This window comes from Phalacrocorax aristotelis, chromosome Z (assembly GCF_949628215.1).
Source record: "Phalacrocorax aristotelis chromosome Z, bGulAri2.1, whole genome shotgun sequence".
NCBI classification, from domain to species: Eukaryota; Metazoa; Chordata; class Aves; order Suliformes; family Phalacrocoracidae; genus Phalacrocorax; species Phalacrocorax aristotelis.
In genome coordinates, this window is record NC_134311.1 from 37,382,327 (window position 1) to 37,406,505 (window position 24,179).

At 42.2% G+C, this 24,179-nt stretch overlaps 1 protein-coding gene across 2 annotated transcripts in view; it reads right to left on the minus strand.

The window, feature by feature from the left end:
- The window catches only part of DAPK1 (death associated protein kinase 1), a 94,216-nt gene extending 79,059 nt beyond the window's left edge, over nt 1–15,157 (minus strand). The window contains exons 1-2 of one of the 2 annotated variants that reach the window (XM_075079995.1): nt 15,052–15,157; nt 14,473–14,623 (exon numbers count right to left, since the gene is read on the minus strand). In XM_075079995.1, coding sequence (XP_074936096.1) covers nt 14,473–14,534 — 62 coding nt within the window. In that variant the 5' untranslated portion in view covers nt 14,535–14,623; nt 15,052–15,157. Of the gene's footprint in view, nt 1–14,472; nt 14,624–15,041 lie in introns of both variants that reach the window. The other variant, XM_075079996.1, reaches the window with a different exon arrangement.
- Between the last annotated feature and the right edge of the window lie 9,022 nt (nt 15,158–24,179).

Below are 24,179 nucleotides of genomic sequence, written 5' to 3' on the forward strand. Positions count from 1 at the left end.
GTATTTCGGACAATGAAAGAAAAAGGAGAGATCTTGCAGCTGCTAAATCCTCCACAGACAGCGCCAGGACATAGCCCTCCCTCCCATCAATGTGGTTGCCTTATTTCAAAGGAGCACATGACTTTAAAGAAGTTACGACCACAGGCTGAGCAGACAATATATGGGATTTCTCCACGATCATACTCTGCTAAGCAATTAGGTCAAACCGTGCTCTTGAAAATTAGTTTAGCACAGCTGAAGGTCAAGGAATGAAAGCATGTAGGGGAGGAAATGAGGCAGAAAAGGAGCAGAAAGATTTATTTTAACTCTCAAGCATGTACAAAGCCCTTGCCAGAAAAAGGAGTTGCTAGAACTTTAGAGTGTATGAAAGGATCATTCTTGGCACTGAAAAACTGGCATCTGTGTACAAATAGAAAAAGTGTTGTTCCAAGTTACAAGCTGTACACAGAAACAAAAAGGAACTCCTTTACATCAATGTGCTCACCAGTATTGTCTTGTTCGTTGTAAATTACACTTTTGTCAATGGATTGATGTGGCTTAATAGTCAGGTAAATAAGCAGATTTTTGTTGCTGTTAACCAGAATAAAGAGATATTACATGCTTTTATGGAGTTCTGTAATTCCATTTTTTTAAAACGGATTCTCTTGCATGAGCAGGAATTCTGACGTCAGATTTTTTTAATTCAGATTTGGGTTTTGCAATGCAAATTTGAATGAATAAAGTACTCTGCGTCTACATTGGCAGCAGATGTTCACAAGAGAAGGCGCACTGAGAAAGCTGGAAGCATTACTGAAGGTTTGATGATTCTGTCCTCCTGGAAACCCATAAATTATTGCAGCTACAAAACAAAGACAAATTAACAACTTTACAGATTGCTATAAGAAGTTCAGCGAATTATTTAAGTCTGAAAGTAGCCAAACAAATACGAAATTATCTTTCCTGCTTTTTATAGTGCTTTAAATGGTTAGAATAGGTGGGTGATAGACAAACACCAGACAGGCATAGCCAAAACCTTCCCTGCTTCCTGTACGTATATAAACAATTCAGCTCTGTGTTTAGTTTCATATTATCTATCCAACATTCACTTGTACAGTCTGGGTAGCACCAGACATGCGTGCTTGTCACCGTGCCAGCAGACAAGAAATGCAAGTTATCAACATCACTGAAACTTTATACAACAGGCTGAGCAATGGCCAGACACTATTTTTGTTTTCTGCTCACTGATCCAGTTATTGCCTAGGCAGGAACAGCAATTACAATGTTACCAGGAACAACAACAAAAAACCCACCGCACACCAAAAACAAACCCCAAACAAAAAAAAAAACAAAAAACACAAAGAACGCCCCAAAAAACCCAAAAAAACAACCAAGCAGCGCTAAACCACACTTTCATATTCTCACCATCTGCCTCACTTGTACTCTACAGTTCACAACACACAAGCACAGTGTCAGGTTGACCGAATCTTGGTATTCTGTGGTTACCTCTCTTAATGAACACTTCCAAGTCAGTAATCTTTGACACATGCATTAATAACAATGTAACAAAGGAGAAAAAGTACTGACCTGTGCTAGAGGACTTTGGAGCTGGTCCTTTGTCAATATGCAGAGGGGGAAAAATAATTCACTAAATGTGGTATCAGTTATCTCACATAGCAGATATAAGATGTACATAACTAATATGAAAATGTCTAAATATACACATATCATTCTTGTTGGAGATGGTAAAAACAAAAAAAGTGGGAATGTGACACGGTCCCGTGCCTCAAGTCCCTTAAGAAAACAATTTATAGTTAAAAGATTATCAAACTACAGAATGCAAAGAACTACGTATTATCTTATTTGTCCAAGCAAGGACTCAAGAGTATGCTTCAGACAGAAATCTACTCATAGACATGGTGGTTTAAAATACCAATGTGAAGTCTATACTGAAAGAAAGTGGTATTTAATGTATAAGCTGGGGAAATATGTATGGCTGTAATACTTCCAAGGCAGCTGGATGCCAGCCATTTCCTATTAATGATGCTTGGGCTGGAGCTTGGTGAAACCCATTTGGCCTGAGTACATGTACATCTGCTGAAGCATTTTCAGAAATCATCTTGTAGTATGAAAAGCAGAGTACTCTCACTTGTAAACAGTTCAACTAATAACTGCATCCATGATGGAAAGGAAAAGGCAGAAAGAAGGCAGGATAATGCAGAGAAATGCACAGATTTTCAAGCAAAGTGCTACCCTTACTGCCATTTACAGTATTAAAAAGGAGCTTGCGCATACAGGTACTTAATCAACGCTGAAGTACACACCCATATAAATAAAGAACATAATATACTGTGCCAGTACTAAACACCAGAGTTTGAGTCTTAATGTTTCTATTGTTCTTCAGTATTTCATTTTCCCCTTCATTTGGGCTTTTCATGAAATCTGCAAACCAGCCCAGCAATTAACATTATATCATAAGTTAATCTTGCTAAATGTTAAGAGATGTATGTGACATACATTTGACTTAGAGTTGAACACAAAAGCTCAGCCATCATTTGCTCAGAAATTCTTAAAGCAGAAGTCTGGGCTGAATATTAAAACATATGAGCAGAACAAATATTTGATTTTGGTGATGATGAAGACTGTTGTTGCTGCTCTTTCATAAATGAAATATTCTTAGTTTCTTGCCTTTTCCTGCTTCTTTTCTGTAGCAATAGGTTCTAAAGCACATCCAAAGTGGGTGTTTGTCCTTCAGTGTGGGGAGGAAGACTCTAGTGATAATGCTTATCAGAGCTTAGTTATGCCTTCCACTCTTTCATCAGAATGAGCAGCTTCCCCTTACTTCCATTTTTCAGAACCTCCCTGTTTTATAGCGTAAGACCTATGATCTTAATGAGCAATAACAATGTGCCTCTGGCAGCATTTTATGCCGATTTTGACTCTGGAAGATACCTACATTGAATGGCCACAAATAAAAATACCCAAATGCAAGACATTCACAGCACAGCTGTACCTGCTAGATACATTAAACAATGCTAATTTAATAAAATGTTGGTTTTTTGGTACATTTGAAAAAATCATTTAATATGGTGATAGGGTATGGATCATTCACCAAACACTTACTAGAAAAAGGGTAAAAATTTTATCACTGAAAACAGAAGTGAGAATGAACTGCAAAGGTCCAAACAGGTTATGACTCGGCTTTCCCAAGAAATGATAGAGTTAAAGATGTGGAATGGATTTCGCCACATTTTATTGCTTCCAACCAGGTACGAAGAATCATTGTAAAATCCACAGATATCTCACTAACTTTTCAGTACCAGGGCACAAGGAAAAACATGCAATATCAAGCTTATACTCCACAAAAGACGGCAGAGTCGTTTTTTGCATAGGAATTTTTCTGTTTTTTCTCCTCCAATTATTAATTTTATGTTAGCTAAATACATCAGAAATTCACCAAGCAATACAACCTATTAACACATAATTTAAGCCAAAAAAAATTAAGCCAGTGATGTAAATACTGCTTTTCCTTGACTGAAGACAGCTTTTTAAGAAGACATGGCGTTACAAACAAAGCACAGTTGGCGTCCCATACATAAATCTCATACCAAGTGCCTTAGTAACTGTCTGTATACATTATGGTTTTACGAGCACCTATTTACAGCCAAATAATTGCCTGCTTCCCCAGCTCTTCAGCCTTTATTCACACTCACTTCTGCAGACAAGCTTGGGCACTTAGGAATTTAGAACATTTTTTAAAAAATACTCCAAGTTGCCCCCTTTGACCTCCATGCAAAGGAGGGCTTGTCTGGCCACCCTACGGCTGCTGCTGCGGGAAAACATACTCAGACTGTGCAGTCACTGATCTTGTTGTCCAGGGTTAATTGGCAGTTTTGCTTCCCAGTTCAGAGCAGCTCTTCCACATGGCCTTAGCTGGCCACACCTGCACGGCACTGATGTGGAGCACAGAGTGCACAGGCTATGTAGTGCAGACTGAGCTGTATGCCCACAGTGCACATTATGTGCAGTGCAGACAGGCTTTATGGTTAGTAGACAGAGCCAGTATCCTTCACAACCAGAGGCTTCCTCAGCCCTCTGACCATACATTGCTATGCTGTGCCGGCAGCTGGCACCAATACTTGCCTGACATGCCCACGGTGACCCAGTTCAGGGAGCTCAATCTGTAATCCCCTCCTGCTTCCAGGCTGCAGTCAGGATGGTGCCAGTGCCAACAAAGGAGAAGCCGCCGGGGAATGCTGCTCAGTGGGAGAGGAACAGGACCATCCCATTCACTGGCCCTCTCATTGGGCTGGTTTCACCACCTTGTAGAAACACTCAGGCAAGCCAGCAGGCAGGTGGAGCAGTGCTGAGCAGGAACTAACACACCCTTAGGAAAGGCAGTAATGTAAAGGTTTCTTTTTAAAGGAACAAAACAGGCAGCAGAAGCAGAGCAGCTTTATACGATACAATCTGGAGCGGTTTGTTCTCCAGTTAATGTTATAACTGGCAACACAAGCATGAAAAGTGTTCCTTCTTTTAAGCAGAAACATGAAGAAAACAGCATCAGAAGGCCCTTTCAAATAAAAAGCAATGAGAAAAGATGAGACATAAGGAACTAAGCTGTTCCCTGATGTGATTTCCTTTCCCAGGGAACTAATAGCAGTTCTGTGCAGATAGCCCTGGTCATGAGGATTACAAAATACTGCCAGACAGATAAAAAGTCCTAACTCCCATACCAAAGTGTTTCAAGTCCATGTCTGCAAGAAAAAAAATCAAACAAACTCAGAAAAACCCAAAAAAAACCCAAAAGATAAAGAAAGCGGAAAGAGACAAGGTGAAATATCCATCTCTGGATTACATCTGAATCATCTTCAGTAAAGGTAACAGGACCCATGTGTCCCAATAAAGGAATCTGAGTCAGCAAGAAGAAAGCTTTCAAAAGAAAGCTAAAATCCACCCAAGACTCCCATGTACTGTTTTTTCTTAGGAAATAATGAACTGCCAGTTTTGTTGATGAGCTACTGAAAGTATTGAGGTTTTGGCCACAAAGTTGCTAGACCCAAGTAAAATACTCACAAATATTTTCATCTGTGAATAAAGGGGGAAAACCCCACAACTCAACCTCTGTTAAACTTGGTAGAATACCTTACTTGTAAATCATGCCAAGACAGAATACAATATTATCAATTAACACAAAAGTTAGCTCCACCTAATTATACCTACATAACTAGGCAAAGTAAGCACAGTACCAAATAACACATACCACACAGAGTACATCAGATTGTTAAATTTTGAGCATTGGCTTTCTTAGTCTCATTTAGAAACACAGGATTACAAAGGACCATGTCAGCAATGAAGTGCAATCCTCTTAAGCTGCAGACAACCCTGAAATAGTCAACAAGACTAAAAACTTCAGAAAACAGAGAAAGAATAGAGAAGATGAAAGGCCCCATACTGCTTTTCTATAACCACAAGACAGTTAAAAGTCACGAAAGACTCCAGAAAATCAACACCCTTTCTCTGTCGTATAAGAGTAACAACTTCCAAAAAAACACAGCTTCAACAGACTATGCAACCTGGGGAAAATGTCCCCTCTGCTGTGAGTTCCCATGGCACATGAGCAGGCACTCCAAGTGAACACTTCTATGGGCACATCCACCCAGTACCTCAATCTTACAACTACTACTTACTGATACTTGAGAAAACTGAGGAGAGGGACAAGAGCCCAGAAGCCAATTTTCATACCAGACAGAAAGTAGGGCTCCTCAAGTAACTTGTGAAAACACAGTATTAATTGCTTACAAATAAAGATACAGTGGAAATCAAATATTTCCAGTACACTAGTTCAGTTACAGGCTAACTTAGCATCCTGTTTAAGCAAGAAGCACACAGACAGAACACTACTGCCCAAAGCAAATTCCCTCCTTTACAAAGGCTCTCTCCTCCGCATCGTTCCGCAGAAAACTCAATTAAACTATACCTTTCAAATGGGCTGTAGGCAGAGTTACAATTTACACCGACTGTAAACTCTTCCAAGCTTTGGCTATGTCCTCTTATATTTGTGACCACCCAGTAAGTGATTTTTTTTTTAAATTTATTTTTAGGTTAAGTATAGGCAAGACTGTCTAAGCTTCCTAACAGACAGACTTGTACCTCCAGGCAGACAAGACCGGGGAAGACTTGCTCTAATCAAGAGTGGTACACCACCAACTGCAAGGTCCCTGGTGCTGCCAGTGGTCAATGTACTCACATGGTCTGGGCAGCCATGCAATGGTGCTTCCTCCTCAACAGTATTGCCTCTTGAAGCAGAAATTGTCTGGCACATTTGCTTGTGTAATCAGAAGGGAATAAGAGGAAGGAAATAAAATATCAAAACCAAGAGAATAAGACTGCAGACCACCATGTGGATTACTCAGTGTGGTGTTCTACAGCAATCCTAGACCATGTGAACTATTCCGGATTTGGGTGAAAAGTACCTGTTACAAGACATTCTCCCCAACATCAATGTGTGGCACAACAACAAAAAAAAACCTACCATACACCAACACACTAAAAATATAATGCCTTTAGTACAAAAGGACAACATCCTCAAGAGCTACAATACAGCTGGAAACTTTGAAAGAGATAGTTAAAACTGATGTGAGATATTCACAATGACTGTATCCTTATCAGCTTCCTCCTTCCCCAGGAGAGTATCATGCAATTCTTTCCTTTAATTTTACAAGCTCAATCTTAATAACAGTTTAGATTCCCTGTTCATACTGCCTTCATTTCAAAGACGAGTCCCAGAGTTCACAGTCCTGGTGGAAAGTAGCCCTTCAGTTTCCAGTCTGCAGATTCATCTGTGAATGCTGTAAATGTAAATCTAGTTTCTAAAGTTTCCTTGTTTCCCCAAGCATTTTTTTTCTTCCAGGTGTTTAAAAATCATACCACTCCAAGCTTTGTGGTTCAACGCTAAATGTTCCAAAGTCTGAAGTCTCCTCTCTTAAGAAGCTTCTTACCACAGCTTTACTACCTGTCTCTTCTTGACTTTAGAACAGAGGCAATATCTTCAAAATGGAGGGACGAGAGCTGTGAGTACCATGTAAAGGAGGACATGGCAAAGTATTGCACAAGGATATGGGGAGATACCTGGCCCTACAATTAATCTCTGGATTTAGCCTGTTCTGTAACTGCACCAAAACGAACAGGAATGTCACCCAACAACTGACCAAAACATGCATGCTCCACTTTCTGTGTCACCTTTAGGTGATGAGATCTCAGAGTTTAACAACATTACCTACACTAGACTCCTTGGCACAAGCCTTTGTACCCAGTTCTACTAAATTTCACATCATTTATGTTACTCCCAAATTCACTGCGTAACGAGGACATGCAACAAAATAGTTTAGACTTTGTCCACACTTCCTTCAGCTTCCACCTAGCTCAGCCATGAACTAGTGATGGTTAAGTAGGGTCTACTATACTGCATGGTAAGTTGATGAACGCTTTTCACGTTTGTTGGGTAATCCTCCTTTGCATCACCTATGTCCCTGCAATGGGGTCAAAATACAGTTTCATAAACAACAGTCTTACTTGAAACAGAGCTCCCATGCAAGCCACTACCATCCAGGAAACTGAAACTACTGAGCCACTGCTTTAACTGGCACCTTTTCTTTGGAATGTAAAATTGTATCAACAAGTGGCACAGGTTTGCTAACCAAGCCAGTTAAAAACAGAAGGACACCTGGCCATTAAGCCCAGCTGTTGGTCTCACAGGAAATGCAATTTCCTCCAAAAACTGATACACATTTGAATACCTCTGACTAACTGCAACAACCATTTTTCAAGGTTACTCCAGGACCGCTGCACCATCTGTTGTTCTCCTGATTTCCAGCTTAACTTCCTTGCTTCCAGTTTATGTTCTTCTGCCTTTGTAGTAAAGGGACTTTTGTCCCTCCTACATATTTAACTTGAGGCACATTTATGGAAGCAATCACAACTCCATGCAGTCTGAGAGTTCACAGTGCTTTCAGCTGATCTGAGTGTGCACTGCTGCCATAAATTAAGATATAAGGTGTTTTTTTTCTCCCCTTTGACAGCACTGCTGCATAAAAAAAAAACCCAAACAAAAAAAGCCCACATAGAAACACACAGCAGAGGAAAGCAATACTGCTCCTTTCAGCCACCAACAGAACGGACTAAGCTTGGCACACAGCTCATGAAAATGCAGCCTTAGCCTCCCTTTCCCTAAGCTAAAGGGGCCAGTTTCTGTTCGGTATACACAGCTCCAGCAGAGGAAGTGACATACTTGAATGTCTGTAAAGGGACAAAATGGGGAGGGGAAAAAAAAAGGGAACACCAAAAAACGCCCACAAACACAGAAGGACAAAAAAAGCAAAGACACAATGAAAGTTTCAGCACACTGCTAACATACCAGCTATGGCACTGATTGTGCCTTACTGAGCCTGGCAAGAAGAGAAATCAAAGACGAGCATTTTTGTCTTCATCCTGATGAGTTTAGATTTACAAAGATTTGTGCATTTAAAATGAAGGCACAGAATAATCAGCAAGCTCTAGTTTTAATTACACTTTGCTTTAGAAGACCTACAAAGCAGGCATTATTCTCCCCCAGAGCAAGAAAGAAACTAAGCAGGACCAAGCAGTTATACCCAAAAAGCATCTGCACCTCCTGTGCTTTTCATGCAGCAGACCTCTCAGCACATTTTATAAGCCAGTAATTGTCACCAGTAGCACTGTATGGTGACAGCCTCTTGCAGCCTGTGCAATCAGCAGCTCACAGGTTATTATGTGTTTGTGAAAAGGAGGCATTTTGAGGCATGGCTGGGAGGTAAAGTGACTTGAGTGAGACACAGAAGAATAATTCCTCCCACCACGCTTTCCAGTTAAGAGACCTTCTTTTTCAGTACCCACGCAACCACCAGGGCCAGGACTTGCAGACAAGCGTGGAATAACCAACTTCTCCTCTGAGAGCTGACAAGACTGATATAACATTTATACAGTTCACAAACAGCACAGAAAGGGTTCCTTGCTGTAATCCAAATTTCACAACATTCAACTCAAAAAAAAAAAAAAGAAGGCACACAAGGACACCAACTGACAAACCAGGTTACCAGGTTTCCTGCTCAAAGAGTGGTTTTGTGGCCAACGTTTTCAGAGTTCTTTCCCATGTCCCAGTCCCTGAAAAACTCATATAGTCAACTTACTGTAATTAATTACCATATTCTACTGGAATTTGCATACATGTAGTTACAGAAGCAGTGAATTCCACACTTGCAGTATGTATCATCGTGCCTGTACGAATAACACAGGAAATGGTACCACAGAGGCTTGCGCCTTCTGTATCTTCAGTACTTAGCTGTTCTACCTCTGTATGAAAAGAAAGGTTAACATATACTTTTTAATGGAGCAATGAGATGAGGCGATGGCAAGAAAATCCAAGAAAACAGAAATTGGAAATTTCACTTATCACAGTTTAAAATGTTATAGCTTACATTCAATACTTTTAGCCTTACCAGGCCATCTTTCACAGTGCTCCTTCTCCCTCCCCCCCCCCCGTACGACTTTCTAAACTGATAATTAATAGGAAAAAATGTTACACTATAACATTATTAAAGATAGCTGGTGTAAATTTTAAATGTGACCATTTTGAAAGGAAGTATCACCTCAAAGGAATTTCATATCATATACATCTCACAACAGAGCTTGTCAATACTCACACATTTTAGTACATTGGCTAGTTAGTGAGATTAGTTTAGACTATTAAGTCTGAAAAGCACCAGGAAGGTCAAATTCTAGTTGCTCTCCAAATATTTTTTGGTTGGTGTTTTTATTTTCCTCCCAACAGAGGAGTCCAATGTAGTTACACTTACAGCATGTGGATAGATGATGGACAGCCTTTGCAGCTCTAAAAAGCAGCACTTCTGAAAACTGATATGTATGTATTTTTGGTTATTCACATATACACACACCCCTCTGTGTGTGTGTGTACATATGTATGTTCTGCCTACATACTTGCTGCTTACTACAGAAATCAGTTTCCAGCAACCAGGGGAAAAAAAACAACCTAAAACTCTTTTCACTCAACACTCAAAGGCAAAATAATGTTTTTCAGATTGTAAACACATATTTGCACACTCCCTGTTCTCTCTTATTGGCATCTTCAACATGTTATCCTATAAATTTTTCTCTCACAACTGATAAATCAATTAGATACCTTAAATAGCAGGGTGAGCTTACTGCTTTCTACTGTTGGCATCTCTGCTGAGTGAGGTACTAAGCAGAAACAGACATGTTACCAAACTGCTGAGATTCACTGTAACTTTTACTCAACAAGTTGTGTTTCCTTACTGAGTCCAACAGGTCCAAACAAGCTTGAACTTTAAAATTATTAGATACCTCTTCCTACTTTTTGAATCAAGAATTTAAAAATTGCAAAACACAGAGCAATGCAAATAACATTCTTCAATTCCAAAACTTTATTTCAACAATCTGCATCTCTTTTAGGAAGCCCATGGAGGCTGAAAGAAAAAAAAAAACAAACCACTGGGGGCGGGGCAGGGTTCAGCGGGTAAAGGAAGAGGGAGCTGTTTTTAAGACCAGGAACTAAATCCCTTCAATTCATAAACAGACACAGTATATCTCTCTACCATAGCTTTGTTTGGGTACTTCTCCCTATAAATATTTAAGGAATGCTACATTTCTCACAGCACTGTAGCAACTCCCCAGCAAGGTCAGTCACAGGAGAGTAAAAAAAAGAAATTGATTAGTGTGATTCGGTTTCAACATCTTTACTTGTATGCTCACCATGGTGAGGTTTTAATAGCGATGAACTTACATTTCTGTCTTTTGGGTGGACTGAAGTAAAAGCACTGCAGCAGGGTATTTAAAATGCACAGTCACACCACTTGCAACTGCAGGCAGTATTAATATTAACAAATTTGTAATTTTTTGCTCTTTCATTATAATCTCTGCCACCCCTTGAAATTTCATGGCTAGATGATTACTCAACCCATCTGTAGGTGGCCTGCATCTGAACAACGTAAGTAATACGCATCACTTCAAATTTGTTAAGATGGAAAAAAAGCGTATGCAATGCAAAGTACTTAATGACCAAGAGCACAAACTTCTCATACATTCTATGCTAAAGACAACATTTGATCCACAAGTCTTACAAGCCTGTTTTGCTACAAAAGCTTAAGATAAACCAACTTGAACAGCCACAAACATGTCAGAAGAAATCATGTACAGGCAAGACAAATAAGGGTGATCCTGTCATCCAAAATCCCAAATTCCATTTTTCTTAACCTCCCCAGGCATAAATCAAAACATGCCAAGGGACAGAATGAAACTAAAACATTTTGGTAAAAGGACAAAGTCTGTTGATTACTTTTTTCTGCAAATGCACTGTGAAATACCAGAAAACTAGAAAATGCTTTTTTTCTTTTTTTTCAGCCCAGGCACACCATTATCTCTTCTTTTTGTTTCCACCATCCATAGGTTTTATGCTAAGCAATATTTAAACCTCCTTTATTAGCTTCAAACCAAAATTTCATTTACACAACCCATTTACTTTCTTCAAGACACCTTTCTTAGATCACTTTCTTATTCAAATTATTTTTTTTTCTAGTTACTGTTGGAAGTATTATAAGGTAATAAATACTGCTAAACAATCTACATGGGAAAACTGTGAAGATTATTAAAATTTCTGAGTATTTGCATCTTCACTGAGCTTTCTCAAAAGGCATGTTGGCATAGGAACTTCAGGATCCGTTCATTCAAACACACCTCTGTCAATAAAAACTCATCTGTTCATTTATTCACCTTGCTTGCTTCATGACCACAGCTAAGTAAGAGGAAATAAAAGAATTCTTCCTTAAGAACAGGAAAAATAGGTTGGTCATGCAAAATGGAACCTTTCACCATTGCACCTTTCACCAAACTCAAGTATTAAATCAGCATTCAGGTTCCCAAATGAACATAGGAAATTCTGAAGTCAAAGGTGTTTTTAATATTCACTGCTTCCTGAGTTTTGAGCCTCAGGGTTGACATTTGCAACTACATTTATATGCAAACATAACGGTGAGAAACTTACCTAAGGGGTAAAGGAGGAATGGAAACCGATGAGATTTACAAAAGTATTTCAACCAACCTCAGAAGTTTAAGTTTAAAAAGAAGTTAAGACAATCACTGAACTAAACCATAAAAAAACTATCCTGAGATTTGCTTATTCTCATGGTTTTATGGCAACACTTTGCAGTGGAATAATCTCGATTTCTCAAAGTGATGCTGGAATGAAAGCTCCGGCCCTTTTAAATAACTGCATTCCATTTCTAAACCAAAAGTTCTGTCAAACATTTCACAGTGTTTTACTGTCCACTGGTACCTTCCCACAAAAGTAGGTGAAATTGATGAAGTTCTTGTTTTCCGGGTAAAGAAAACTAAGAGCCGAGTTTAACATTCTTTTAAATTCTTAAAATATTATAGGTTTAGACTGCATGCCAAGCTTATATAGCATTAAGATGAATAAAAACACCCTCAGTACTGTAATACCTTGTCTGTAACAGATCACATTAATATCCCAGATTTCACTGAACTCCATTACCTAATATTCTGCCAATCTGAACACACACCCCCCCTTTTTTTTTTTAAACTATATAACATTATTCAGTGTTTGCACTTGCCCATACTGTAAAAAATTAAACTCTTGTCTTCCCTGCTGTGTGCTGCAGTTAACATGCAACTTCCAAAGCATGTTTGTTTAGAAAAATCCCCATATATTGAAATATTTCTTGTGTAATTGGCTTATTGGTAATTGTTCTATTTCATAAATATGTATTGGGGACCAAACATTGCGTTGACACTTTTCCTGTAGAATAAATACAAGAGAGGTTACATACACCGTAACACTTTCTAAACTAGCATACTGGCATTGTCTTCTCCCTGAAGAACCTTAAGAAAATACAATAGATAATTTCTAGATCTGTGTATTTTCTTCAGTAAAGTCAGTCATGCGTCACGGCCTACAAACAAAAGCATAGCTTTATTTTTAGGAGTCCAGAAACCTAAACCTCCATTTCAAAACACTTTATGTGTTCTTGCTAAAAAGAACAGACATCAAATCAAACAATTTTATGTGTCCAAACAACACATTTAGACTACACAACCTAAACTTAGAGTCTACCATGATAATGTATCTAACAAGATATCCAATAAGTCAGTATGACTTCGCTGTCCAACATAGCCCGTCATTCTAGATGTATGAAAAAGCCAACCCAACCACTATGTGAAAGCAAAAGTATGCATTCTTCATGTACCTGTACAAGTCATGGCAACAAGCTTGTACATAAATGGGATGACGTTTAATTTAAATACAGTCAAATGAACTTTCTGATAACGTGGGGGCTCTTTGTTTCTTTGGTTGGTGGTTTATTTTGTTTTTTTTGTTTTGGGGTTGTTTTTTTTTTTAAGAAACAGTGTTGTATTTCTAAGTTTCTGCCTACGCTAGTACCTTGTTTGCAACTTTTGCTGCTACTGGACCCTTCACTGGAAAGGTGCGCACAAGTAGACCTGGGATCATCTGCCTTGCATACACTGCCCTGTGGTAATTAAACACTGATCCTATGCTTTGAAATTATCAAGATGAACAATCAAAAAGGATTCTGCCATATGGGTGTGCTAAAAATGTGATCAAGTTCCCCCTTAAAGAAGGGGGAAGGAAGATGAAAGGACTTGCACATAATGTAATTCAGTGTTAAATCAACAGTTTTAAAACACGACAAGCACTGAAAAAACAAGGCACGACTAACAGCTTGAGCTCTTTACATAAAGAGCGTAGCAGGAGGAGATCACTATACAGCATTCAAGAACCATGGTTCAAGCAGGCAGTGCTTCATCTGCAGCGTTCTGCTACGCATCCCCTCATCTGACTTCCAGCTCCAACAGTGATGCCTAGAGAGTGATCTCCACCCCAGTACTACTGATGAAATACAGTTACTGAGCTTCTCTCACTCCTTTAACCGCCTTATTGAAGCAAAACCGACATGCAACACATACTGGGTCCTTCACTACCAACACAATGCAAACTTCTATCCTACAAACCCACCGTGTTTGCAGTTACGCAGTTACGCATCAGAATAAAAGCGACAAGCGTTGCTATTTCACACCTGCCCCTCCGGCCCGAAGGCACCAGAGGTACGCCCTGCCCGACGCCCACGGGGGCACCGAGCCGAGCCGGTACCAGCCGGGAACCGCCCAAGTCCGAAACCCCATCGGACCCGTATTAAACAAAAGAAAAAAAAAGAAAGAAAGAAAAGCAAACACGGCATACCTTAAAATCCCCCTCCTTTTCCCGTCCTTGGGCACCTCAGCGGCGGTGGAAACGGATGGCAAAAGCGCTGTAAGCGGCAGAAGCAGCCCCTGACCCCCGCCCCTCGCGCCGCCGGTTTCAGCGGCGGCGGCTCCCCCCGCCCAGGCCCGCCGCCGGCCCGCACCCACCTGCCGAGGTCCTCCCCCGTCTCGTAGTACTCCTCCAGGTTCTCCTGCCTGAACACCGTCATGGTCGCCACCTCGCCGCCGCCGGCTTCAGCCCCTGCTCGGCGCCCTCATCACCGGGGCCCCGGAGCCGCCCCGCGCACGGCTGCGCGCCCTGCGGAGGAGCGCGGAGGTGAAGGGCCCCGCCCGCGGCCCCTCCCGCCGCCGCCGCCGCCGCCACCGCCCCCCGCCCTTCTTCCCGCGCACGGAGGAACCGGCGTCCGCCAGCGGGGGGGCGCCTCCCCGCCCCCGCCCCTGGCCCTGCCTCTGCGCGGGCAGCGGGAGAAGAAAGCGGTGCCCCCCACCACCACCCCAAGCCCCTTCCCCGGCGGCCACGCCGCACCGCCCGCCCGCCGGCCGCATTCCGCCGCGGCTCCGTTGCCCGGTCGTGCGGCTGGGCCTGCGGCGGGAGCCTCCGGGCATCCTCGCACCTGACCCCGGGCAAGGGCGGGAGGGCGAGGCGGTGAATCCTCTCCCTCGCAGGGATCGGCAGGGGCTTGTAGGGGCCGGTTCCCTCCCGTCCGTTCCCCCACCTCTCCTCACCCGCCGCCGCCGCGGCGCCCCGGCCGCTCCGCGACCTGTGAAGCGCCGACAGCGCCGCGGCCGCTCCCGGCCGGCGCGCAGGCACCGCGCGACGCCGGCGCGCGCGGGACGACGCCGGCCGGCCAATGGCAAGCCGCCCACCGCTTCCCCCGCCCGCCCTTCGCCGCGGCCTCCCCGCCTCCGTCGCCGCCGCCGCCGCCGGGCGCCGCGGCCAGGTGTGCCCCGCCCCGCCCCGCCCCGCGCGGCACCCCCGGGCCCCCCCGGCGGCGGCGGCGGCCGCGTGCCCCCTCTCGGCCCCCCGGCCGGCGCGGGCGGCTCCCGGGGCGCGGCCATTGTGCGCGCTCCCGCAGGCCGCGCCTCCCCCCCCCCCCGCCCCTGGGCAACGTGGAGCGGGGCTGGGGGCAGCCGAGGGGCGGCGGACCATGTCCTCCTCCCACCCGCCCTCCGCGGTCCAAAAAAGCGGTGCCCGGCGGACAGAGCGGGGCGGCGCCGCCGTGGTGGGCATCGCCGCCCGCCGCCCCGACCCCGCTCGCTGCAGGGGCTGCTGCCGCCTGGCGCGCCTGCTGACCCCGGGCACGCCGCCGCCGGTGTGCCCCCGGGCCCACGGGCGCGAGGACCCCGCCGCAGGGCCGTCGGACAGAGCCCCGGGCACCGCCAGGCGCTTCGCAAAGTAAGCGCCCAAGTACAGTTCGCGTGTATTCTTTTATCACCAGGCAACAACGACGAGCGGTTTTTTTTAATACAAAACGTGAAATTGTCTCTGCAGAGCGTTGCACCTTACATTCGGCATTTGCTAACACTTCGTAGCTTCCCGTGTGCTGCTGCTGCAGCTCAGGTTCAGCTTTCCCAGCGCGGGATGTTTCCTGTAGCTTATTGGTCCCATGCCAGGTCGGAGCTTTGACTACTGCATACACTGTGAAGACAAGTTTTTCCCTAGTTGCATTATTTTCCTCCTGTACTTGGTGTTCAGCCTCAAGTGAGTACATAATGTCAGGTAACTGAACAGCTCTTAACTTCCATCTGAACTCTTGAGGTCTCAGAAAGAGAATTGCTCATCAAAGGTAAGAAAAAGTTCAGTGCAGTCATACGATTTTACACTCATGCAATTTAGCACTTGCGCATGCCTGGCCTTCTGCAGGTATAGGGCAACAAGTACAGAAGCCCTGAAATTTTCCGAGTGAGTCACGGCGTGACCTTGGGCAAGCACCAAAAATTTTTGTGCCTCCACTGATGTCATCTGTAAAATGAAGGGAGGGCATTTGAGTGGGTTGCTGGATGTGAAGTGAAAGCCATCTTCAAAGAGGGGAGCATGGTGACATCTCCTCAGGCTGAGTTGCATTCGGAGCCACTCACCCCTCACTACTCAGTTTATAGCCAGACATGCAGGACTATCATGGTGCGCCTTGTGTCTTCAGCCCATCTTCTATGTATTTATCTCTGGCAGGTTTTCCAAGACATGACTCACACACTTTAGGTTGTTGGATTTTCAACACAGCTCAAGGTTTTTCACAAACACTGGATACGTGTTCAAAAGTTCATTTTGGTTTTAGAGAGTCTTCCTTGGCTGAAAATGAGGACAAGCACTAGAACCAGCCCGTGAAATCTGAAGCACTCTAATCTTGCTTGATCTTCGGATCTTTTTCACTTCTTTGTTTCGTGATTTTTTATGACAGTCCTGAGCTCATACAAGAGTAACATTTGTTGTAGCTTGTGCGTATTTTGCAATGCAAACACTACTCGAACACGCAACTCAGTATTACTCCTTATCAACCAGCCCTGCTTTAACTGAAGCAATTGAAATTTCACTATTGATTCCAGTAAGAACAGGCCACATTGGAATCAATACACCATAACTGAGATAATTACCGAGATGCATAGGACCAACAGAAAAAATGAATTACATAAAATGTTTCTCTTTTCCTTTTCATTTAATAACCATATCTGAAGGGGGAAATCCTGCTCCTGTTGCTTATCCATCTAGGTCTGGGATGCCTGAATTTTGCTATTCAGGCCCTTCAGTTGACCTGAGAGTTGTGTTTGAATACTGTTTGTGGCAGCAGCAACAGGGGACGTCACCAAGTCGTGTGGATGGGGAGGAGCCATGCTCCCCTTGGGTGAAGACAGCCACGGTGGCGTGTCCATGCTGTGGTATATACAGGTACAAAAGATGATATTTGCTAGCTGAAGCAGCGTTCCTGTTCCTTCAGAGAAGTACTCAACCGGCTCTGTTAGACACAGTCCACTTCGAAAGGGCATGCCTGTTCCTGGTGGCACTTGTCTCGCAGTCTGGGAACACTTAATCTAGGTGAAAACCCAGCCCTGCTGCTATGCTTTCAAAAGGCTCATCTACTTCCATGAGAAGGATATTGGATTGCACACGTGGTAAATGGGAAAAATAATTTTAAATTGCTGTTAAATGTAATTCAGCAATTGTGGTGTACGCTTGCAGTTTTAATAGCACGTTGGATAAAATCCAACCCTAATAAACTCAGTAGCAAAATCTCCATGATTTCATGGTTCTGTGATTTCAAGCCAATGTGTATTTTTTTTATTGTAATATAACAGAAATAGTAAAATGGGATTAACTCCTTACTTACACTGTTGTAAATCAGGAGTGATACTGATGTCGCTAAGATAATTTCAGTGTGAAAGAGGATCAGGAGCAAGATTAATAACAACTGTGTCTTCAAAGAAGTGATTTGTGCCTGCCACCTTACCACATCAAGCAGTTCATGTATATTTTGCTATGTGGAAAAACAACTGTTCCTTTGCTCAATCAATATTACAAAGAATTCAAATTTGCAGAAAGCATCTGTATCCCCAAGCAGTGTTAAGTGAAAGGAAAGCTATATTATTTCTGCAAGTCAAGTGATTTATAGCACTCTTCAGCCATGTTGCTACTAAATCTACATAAAGTTAACAGACAAGGAAGAATATTAAGTGTATTTTTTCAGGATAAATCTTTTGAAGATCACCATCTGATTTGTTTCTGTCATCCAGGTAAGATGTCTCTCCTAGTAATGTCAGATACTAATTATAGCAAAGAACATAAATTACTTAGGCCGGCTGTTATTTTTCTGTGTACAGTTTTTGTTTTAGGAGATCAGCATTTATTTTTGAGATTACTATAAAAGCAATTTCCTGGGTTATGTGTGATGTTCTCTGTGATGATTCATAGTTTTTTCATACCTATTTTAATTTCTTACAAGGCAACCTGGTTGCTGCCCCTGAAAGTTGCTCTTCCGTATCATCAGAGACACCAGGGATGACACCAGAATGGGAGGGTGACCATTAGCGTCACAGAACCACTCAGTTTCAGTAAACCTGGAGCATTTTTCCTACAAAAGGAGCTCCAGATGTGCCAGTGACTTTTATGATTAGGGCTCACATCCCTCAGAAAGTAGCCTGAATCCATCGATTCCTTTTGCAAAAGCCTGAAGCTGCTGACAAGGCAGGATCTGTAGCTGCACAAGGCAATACTTTTAGCACTGTAACTAGACTCAACTAAGCAGTGCAGAATAAATTTTGCAAGCTGGAAAAATCATTCCTTAGCATTTCTAATCAATGAACAAAACACTGTTTTGTTAAAAAATGCTAAAAGTAATTTAATTGCTGTGTTTTGGAAGCCACATAGAAGTCAAGTTCATAGAAAATGATCAGCATTGCTTTTCTGAAAGCACCACAGAAAGAGGTGGTGCCTTTTATATTCTCTAGGTATTTATGTCAGCTCCTCATAAAAAAACCATGTGTTTCATCTCCCAAGAGAGTTACAGCTAATCTAGGATCTGCTAATTCATGTGTTTATTCGTCAGGGGCCCATATCATGTGCATCCCCCAACAAAGCCTCTATTTGGCAAGGCAATTAATTCCATGCCTGACTTGGACCAGCAAATAGCAGATTATCTGAACTACCTGAGGGCTTAAATGCATGTTTCAGCATCTTCATGAATCAAAGCCCAAACCCAGAGTTCACGGGCAAAGCGCTTCTGGAGTTTGGGTACAAAGCTGTATGCCATTCCTTCTGTGACAATGTCCTCACAGGGCAGCTCTTCTCCACTGGAAAAGTCAAGGTGTTGACGGAAAAAGGAAGACTTATATCTACTGTGGATGGGTCTTTCCCTGAATCCGAACTAACATTATGAAAGCCTCTGAAAAATGACCTAAGAATAACCACTAACCCCAATCAGAACCAAATAGCAATTACATCTCTTTGACTTAGATTTCCTATAAGTATTATCCCATGCAGACTTGGTCTCTGTGTTATTGTATATTTATTTAATAGAAAACAAACTGCAAATGATTAAACTTTCAGCAGAACTGTTTCTTTCTGAAAAGAAGGTTTACTCCAAGTCAAAACATTTTTGACAAAGATTTTGTTAACATGTAATTTCAGTAAGGTAAATATGTAATTTGTAACATTTAGTTAAAATATTACTTTTAAGATACCTTCCTGTTGCATATAGGATTACATATTCCATGAGACAAAATATATATATTCTGAAGTAGCATGAGAAAGTCCTTTGGATTTTTGGCTTTTTAATTCTGAGCTCAGAGAGTCTGATTTCCTACAAAACCAAAACTAATCAAATATGTAACAGCATGTTTGGTAAATATTCTTTAGTCAGATCAAAGAATACTCCAAAACTACATTTGAAAGAGGAAATCAAGAAAGCAATTGCTGGAAGCCCTTGGTAATTCTCAAACTACTTCAAGAATTTTACAGGGAAGTTGAAGGCCTTATTTGTACAGTATATTGCACTAATAAACCTTGACCTTGACTGACATCTCAGTATTGTGATATGCATGTATAATAATAGTAATTTTTAACATTTACTGTCATAAAACGATGGGCTTTGCATCAGCTTCTTGCACAATATGCACTAGAATTCCTGCCGCTTGGCTTTGAAATGTAAAAGTTCAGCAGAGCTATCAGTAATCTATGATACCATGAAAACACATTTACTTGGATCAGTAAGTTTCTAGAGGTAATGGATGACAGGACAAGGTCACACTTGCTGTCCTGTCTTTATGTCTATTTCTTCTTTTTTCTTTTTCGAAGGGAGGCTTTAGAATCCAAGTCACAAGACAACCAAAAAAATTAAAGTATAACTGTAAAAGAAAAAAAAGTTATAAGGGTAATTAAATTTATATAATGACTTTCATTCAATGGTCCCCAAATGCTTTTCAAACATTGGTTGCTTTAATTACCCTTTGCTACACCTCCATAGCAGCAAGGGTTGTTAAGTAATCATGCTTGTAGGTGCTGAACGGGCACTCACTGCACTTGCCTGGGATGAGAACCAGCTTTAGAGACAGCCACGTGGAGGGCAGAGGAGGTCAGTGGGCTAGGGCCTGTGGCGGTATCTTTTGGTGCTGTAGTCAGCCAAACCTCACACCACTTTCCCGCCAATGTCAGCTGTTAGAAGGGAAACATGCTTGCTGTCACTTGGCCTTGGCTCACTGCCTGGCAAAGGCAGTACACTCAACTTGTACATTCAAAATCTTTTGGCACAGTACAGTAACATGGTGGTCATAGCCTTACCCTTAGAAGTAAATGCTGAGTAGTATTTAATTATTTATTTAATTAATTATTAATTATTAAGTATTTACAGATAAGGCATTGGAAGTGCAGGCTGGATGTGTGGTTTAACCCTTTAACCCCAAAAAGACGGATGTGTATTTAATTGCTGGACATAATTTTTCTTTTTTTCTTGTTAGCTAAATGTGACTAAATTGTACATGCAGAATGTCTGTAGGATCAGCGTGACTTGCACAATATCACATTTAAAGTGAGTGATGATGACTGAAAAAAAGATGCTATCCTAATGTTTCATTCCTTATTCCAGTTAGTCCTTAAGACTGCCTCTGTCAGCTCCCGTGAGCCAAGACACCTATGTGATGGTGTTTCCTTTGAGGATGCACTGTGAAAGTCTGGATCTAAAGTCATTAATGCTTCTCACTGCTGTCCCAGATTTCTCCTCTCTCAGTAGGTCTAGCATGACAGATATACTGCTGTGGAGTCCACGTTAAATATGTTGTTACCACAGCTAGCATTACTGCATCTTCTGTTCTGAAAGAACATTAACCAAGGTAATCTCAAAATCTGTACACTGCTGATCCAAAACTCTGTCTTCATGCTGATGCTTACACATGCCTGTCACAATTTTTGTAGGAGAATTGCTCATAACGCAAGACTTGACTAGTGCCAGACCAGAACAGATGCAGCAGGTGACATTTAAAGGTAAAAGTGTGGGAGATTCCTTTTGTTGGATTAGTACCTGATACAGATTCCTCAAAATACTGGGAAACCAAAGGCAGCAGTTTGAAAATCATGGGATGGGATGAACTTATCAGCTGCCTGGCACCCTGACTAGCTACCTGGAGGGTGTTAGGAGAGTAGCATTCTCCAGCTGTTGATGAAATGCCTATGTGTGAAATCATTAGCACATAAAGAAATGTCTGTTCAACTGTTTTGTAGCATTTGCTCAGTGTATCTGGGCATTTTCGAAAGCAAAACATTCCTAAGCATGAACGTACAATAAATATGTCTGCATGGGGTTGTCATCTAGGTGTTTGGGAGACAGAGTAATCAGGTTTGGCATGTTTCGTGCCCATACATTCCATCTGTCTATCTTGCCTACCCATACAGTGGGCAATGAAACATTTGTGCTGTAATTTCTGAAGACAGAAATTTGATGTTTGTGCTCAGTTTCCTTTGCATATGATTCCTTTGCCTAGGTACTGCCCATGACACACTTTGATCCTGCATACCACGCAGAGAGCTAGGTAGGAGCATAACTAAGCTTTTGCAGACTGGTGGATTCATCAAGCAAACGGGAATGGAAAAAAGTACAAGAGTCTTTTGTTGTGTGACTGACACTTAATCCTGGCTGGCTGATTAAGAGATACTGTATATTGTTCAAGTACCGTAATCCAGCTTGTTGAAGTTCCCTGTGGTATAGGAAGAATCTGTCCCGATGAAATGCCTGTTTCTGAGATTGATCTCTAACTTCACCTGGTGTAAAGAGTAATGGTTCTGATGCCCAGCCATCACCTGCTGGATTTTGGTTCCCTGGCCCTCCCCAACCCCTTTATTTCCCCTAGTTGCATTGTTAGCTCAAGGTAACACAGCCTAAGTGTGTTCCACTTTGCTATGGGTGGCTACGATAGCCTGCTGAAGATCAGGGAGTCATGACAGTTTCTCTGATAGCACCTTTTTGCTGGGGGTAAACATCGTGGAGGAAGGACTTCAGGCCAAAATACCAATTTCCAAAGGAAGGCAGGATGCAACTGTGGTGTGGAGGGCCAGCAGCAAGCACTTCCCACGTCATATGAGGCAGAGTGTGCTAAAAGTGGGGATAGAATCCATTTTCCCCAGCTGAATTAATCCCTCCCAGCATGCCTTTAATTAATTTAGTATTGTATCCCTTGAATTGATTCACTATTGTATGACAAATAAAGCTGAACAAGTTACTTAATGAGTTCAGCTACTAGGATGGATGGATGATTTGTTCTATGCTCTGGTGATTATTTTCTTTCTGTGCAATTTTCGAAGGAAAAGCAGCTGCCGTATACCTACACACTCAACTGTCCCAGTAGGATTTTACATCCTGAGTCAAGGACCTTCCTTCTCCAAATACCCTAGAGGCTCATCAGCTACAATAGAACAGGCGTGACAAGAGATGTTACTGCTGTTATTGCCAGAAACAATATAATTTTTACTAGTGATTCTCACAGTCCCCCATTAGGATGGAAACTTCTTGCAAAAAAAACTCAGGGCTAGATACTCATGAGACAGTGGTAACTGTACATTGCTTCAGAGTAATTACATGGAGGCCAGGATTATATTGTTTTTTTCTGGTACAAGCCTGTTAAATTACATTACACTGTGTTCTAATCTTCAGACCATGGTGTGAGTTCTGCAAGCTCTGGTCAGCCTGTCGATCTGCTACAGAGCTGTTAATTTTGAAGTTGTTGTGGTGCAAGGGTGAGGTCGCACAATGAGTTAATGCAATAGCATTTTACCTCAGGAAATCAGGGTTCTGCTTCAGACTTGACATTGCTTCGGCAATGCCAGACTAGCATAGGTGCTTGCTCCCACCTCTCCCAGCAGATCACTGTGCAGCATTGTAGAGCTGACACCAGCAGGTAGCGTTTGTGTGTGGAAGAGGTACAGGACTGCAGGTGGATGGGTGCTCACAGGCGTCATCAGAGGGGACCAGACTTGAGATATTTCAGACAACACGCCCTGTGGTTCCTCTGCACACTAAGAATTCACTTGGCTTCTGTACACCTGACAAAACAATAACTATTTCATCCTCCACCCCAAAACATGCAGATGAATAGAGGCCGGGGGTGGGGAGGGTTTGCTGATTATTGACGGTAATGAAGGAGAGTGGGTGGTGACTGCACATTGCAGAAACCTAGAAGAAAAGCAGTATGATATAATTTCACCCTGGGAATCTATTGCTATGGCAACAAAGAACAGATATTTTTTTTTAAATAGGGTTCAATACAAAAGTATCACAAAAGCAGAAATAAGATTTCAACAAACCTTTTCTCCTCTTTGCTTGTATTTTATTCATTTGTATTATTGCTGAAATGTTTGTAAGCATGAAAGATAAGTATTTGTGGCCCACAGATATTTCCCCTAAATGAAATAAAATATTTTTGTGTTAGCTTTATTGACTTGGTGTGAAGTCACAGGAAAAATCCTTGTTGTGTTCTTGATGCCACTTACAGTGTGCATTTCATTTACAGCTATTAAACTGTTCCTCCTGAGTTAATGAGATGTAACTGAGGTCAGGATCCAGCCCACACCATTTTCTATTCCGTATAGATAAAGAATTAATGAAAACAATTTCTTTTACTTAAAGCCACTGAAGTAGGTTTTAATGGCCATTACAAGACACTCCGCCAGCAGCGTTTCACTTCAGGAACTTCAGTGGCTTGGGCTGGTGAATAGGTGCTCAGGGAGGCAATCTTCTACATTTTCTGTGTGAGAAAGGTTTAAGCTCTGCAGTAACATTAAATGAAGGAGCAGTGCTAATCACTCCTCTACAGGAAGAAGTAAGGCCTTTTGACAGAACGCCAAAAAAGGAATCCAGGAGCCAGATGAATACTGTGTG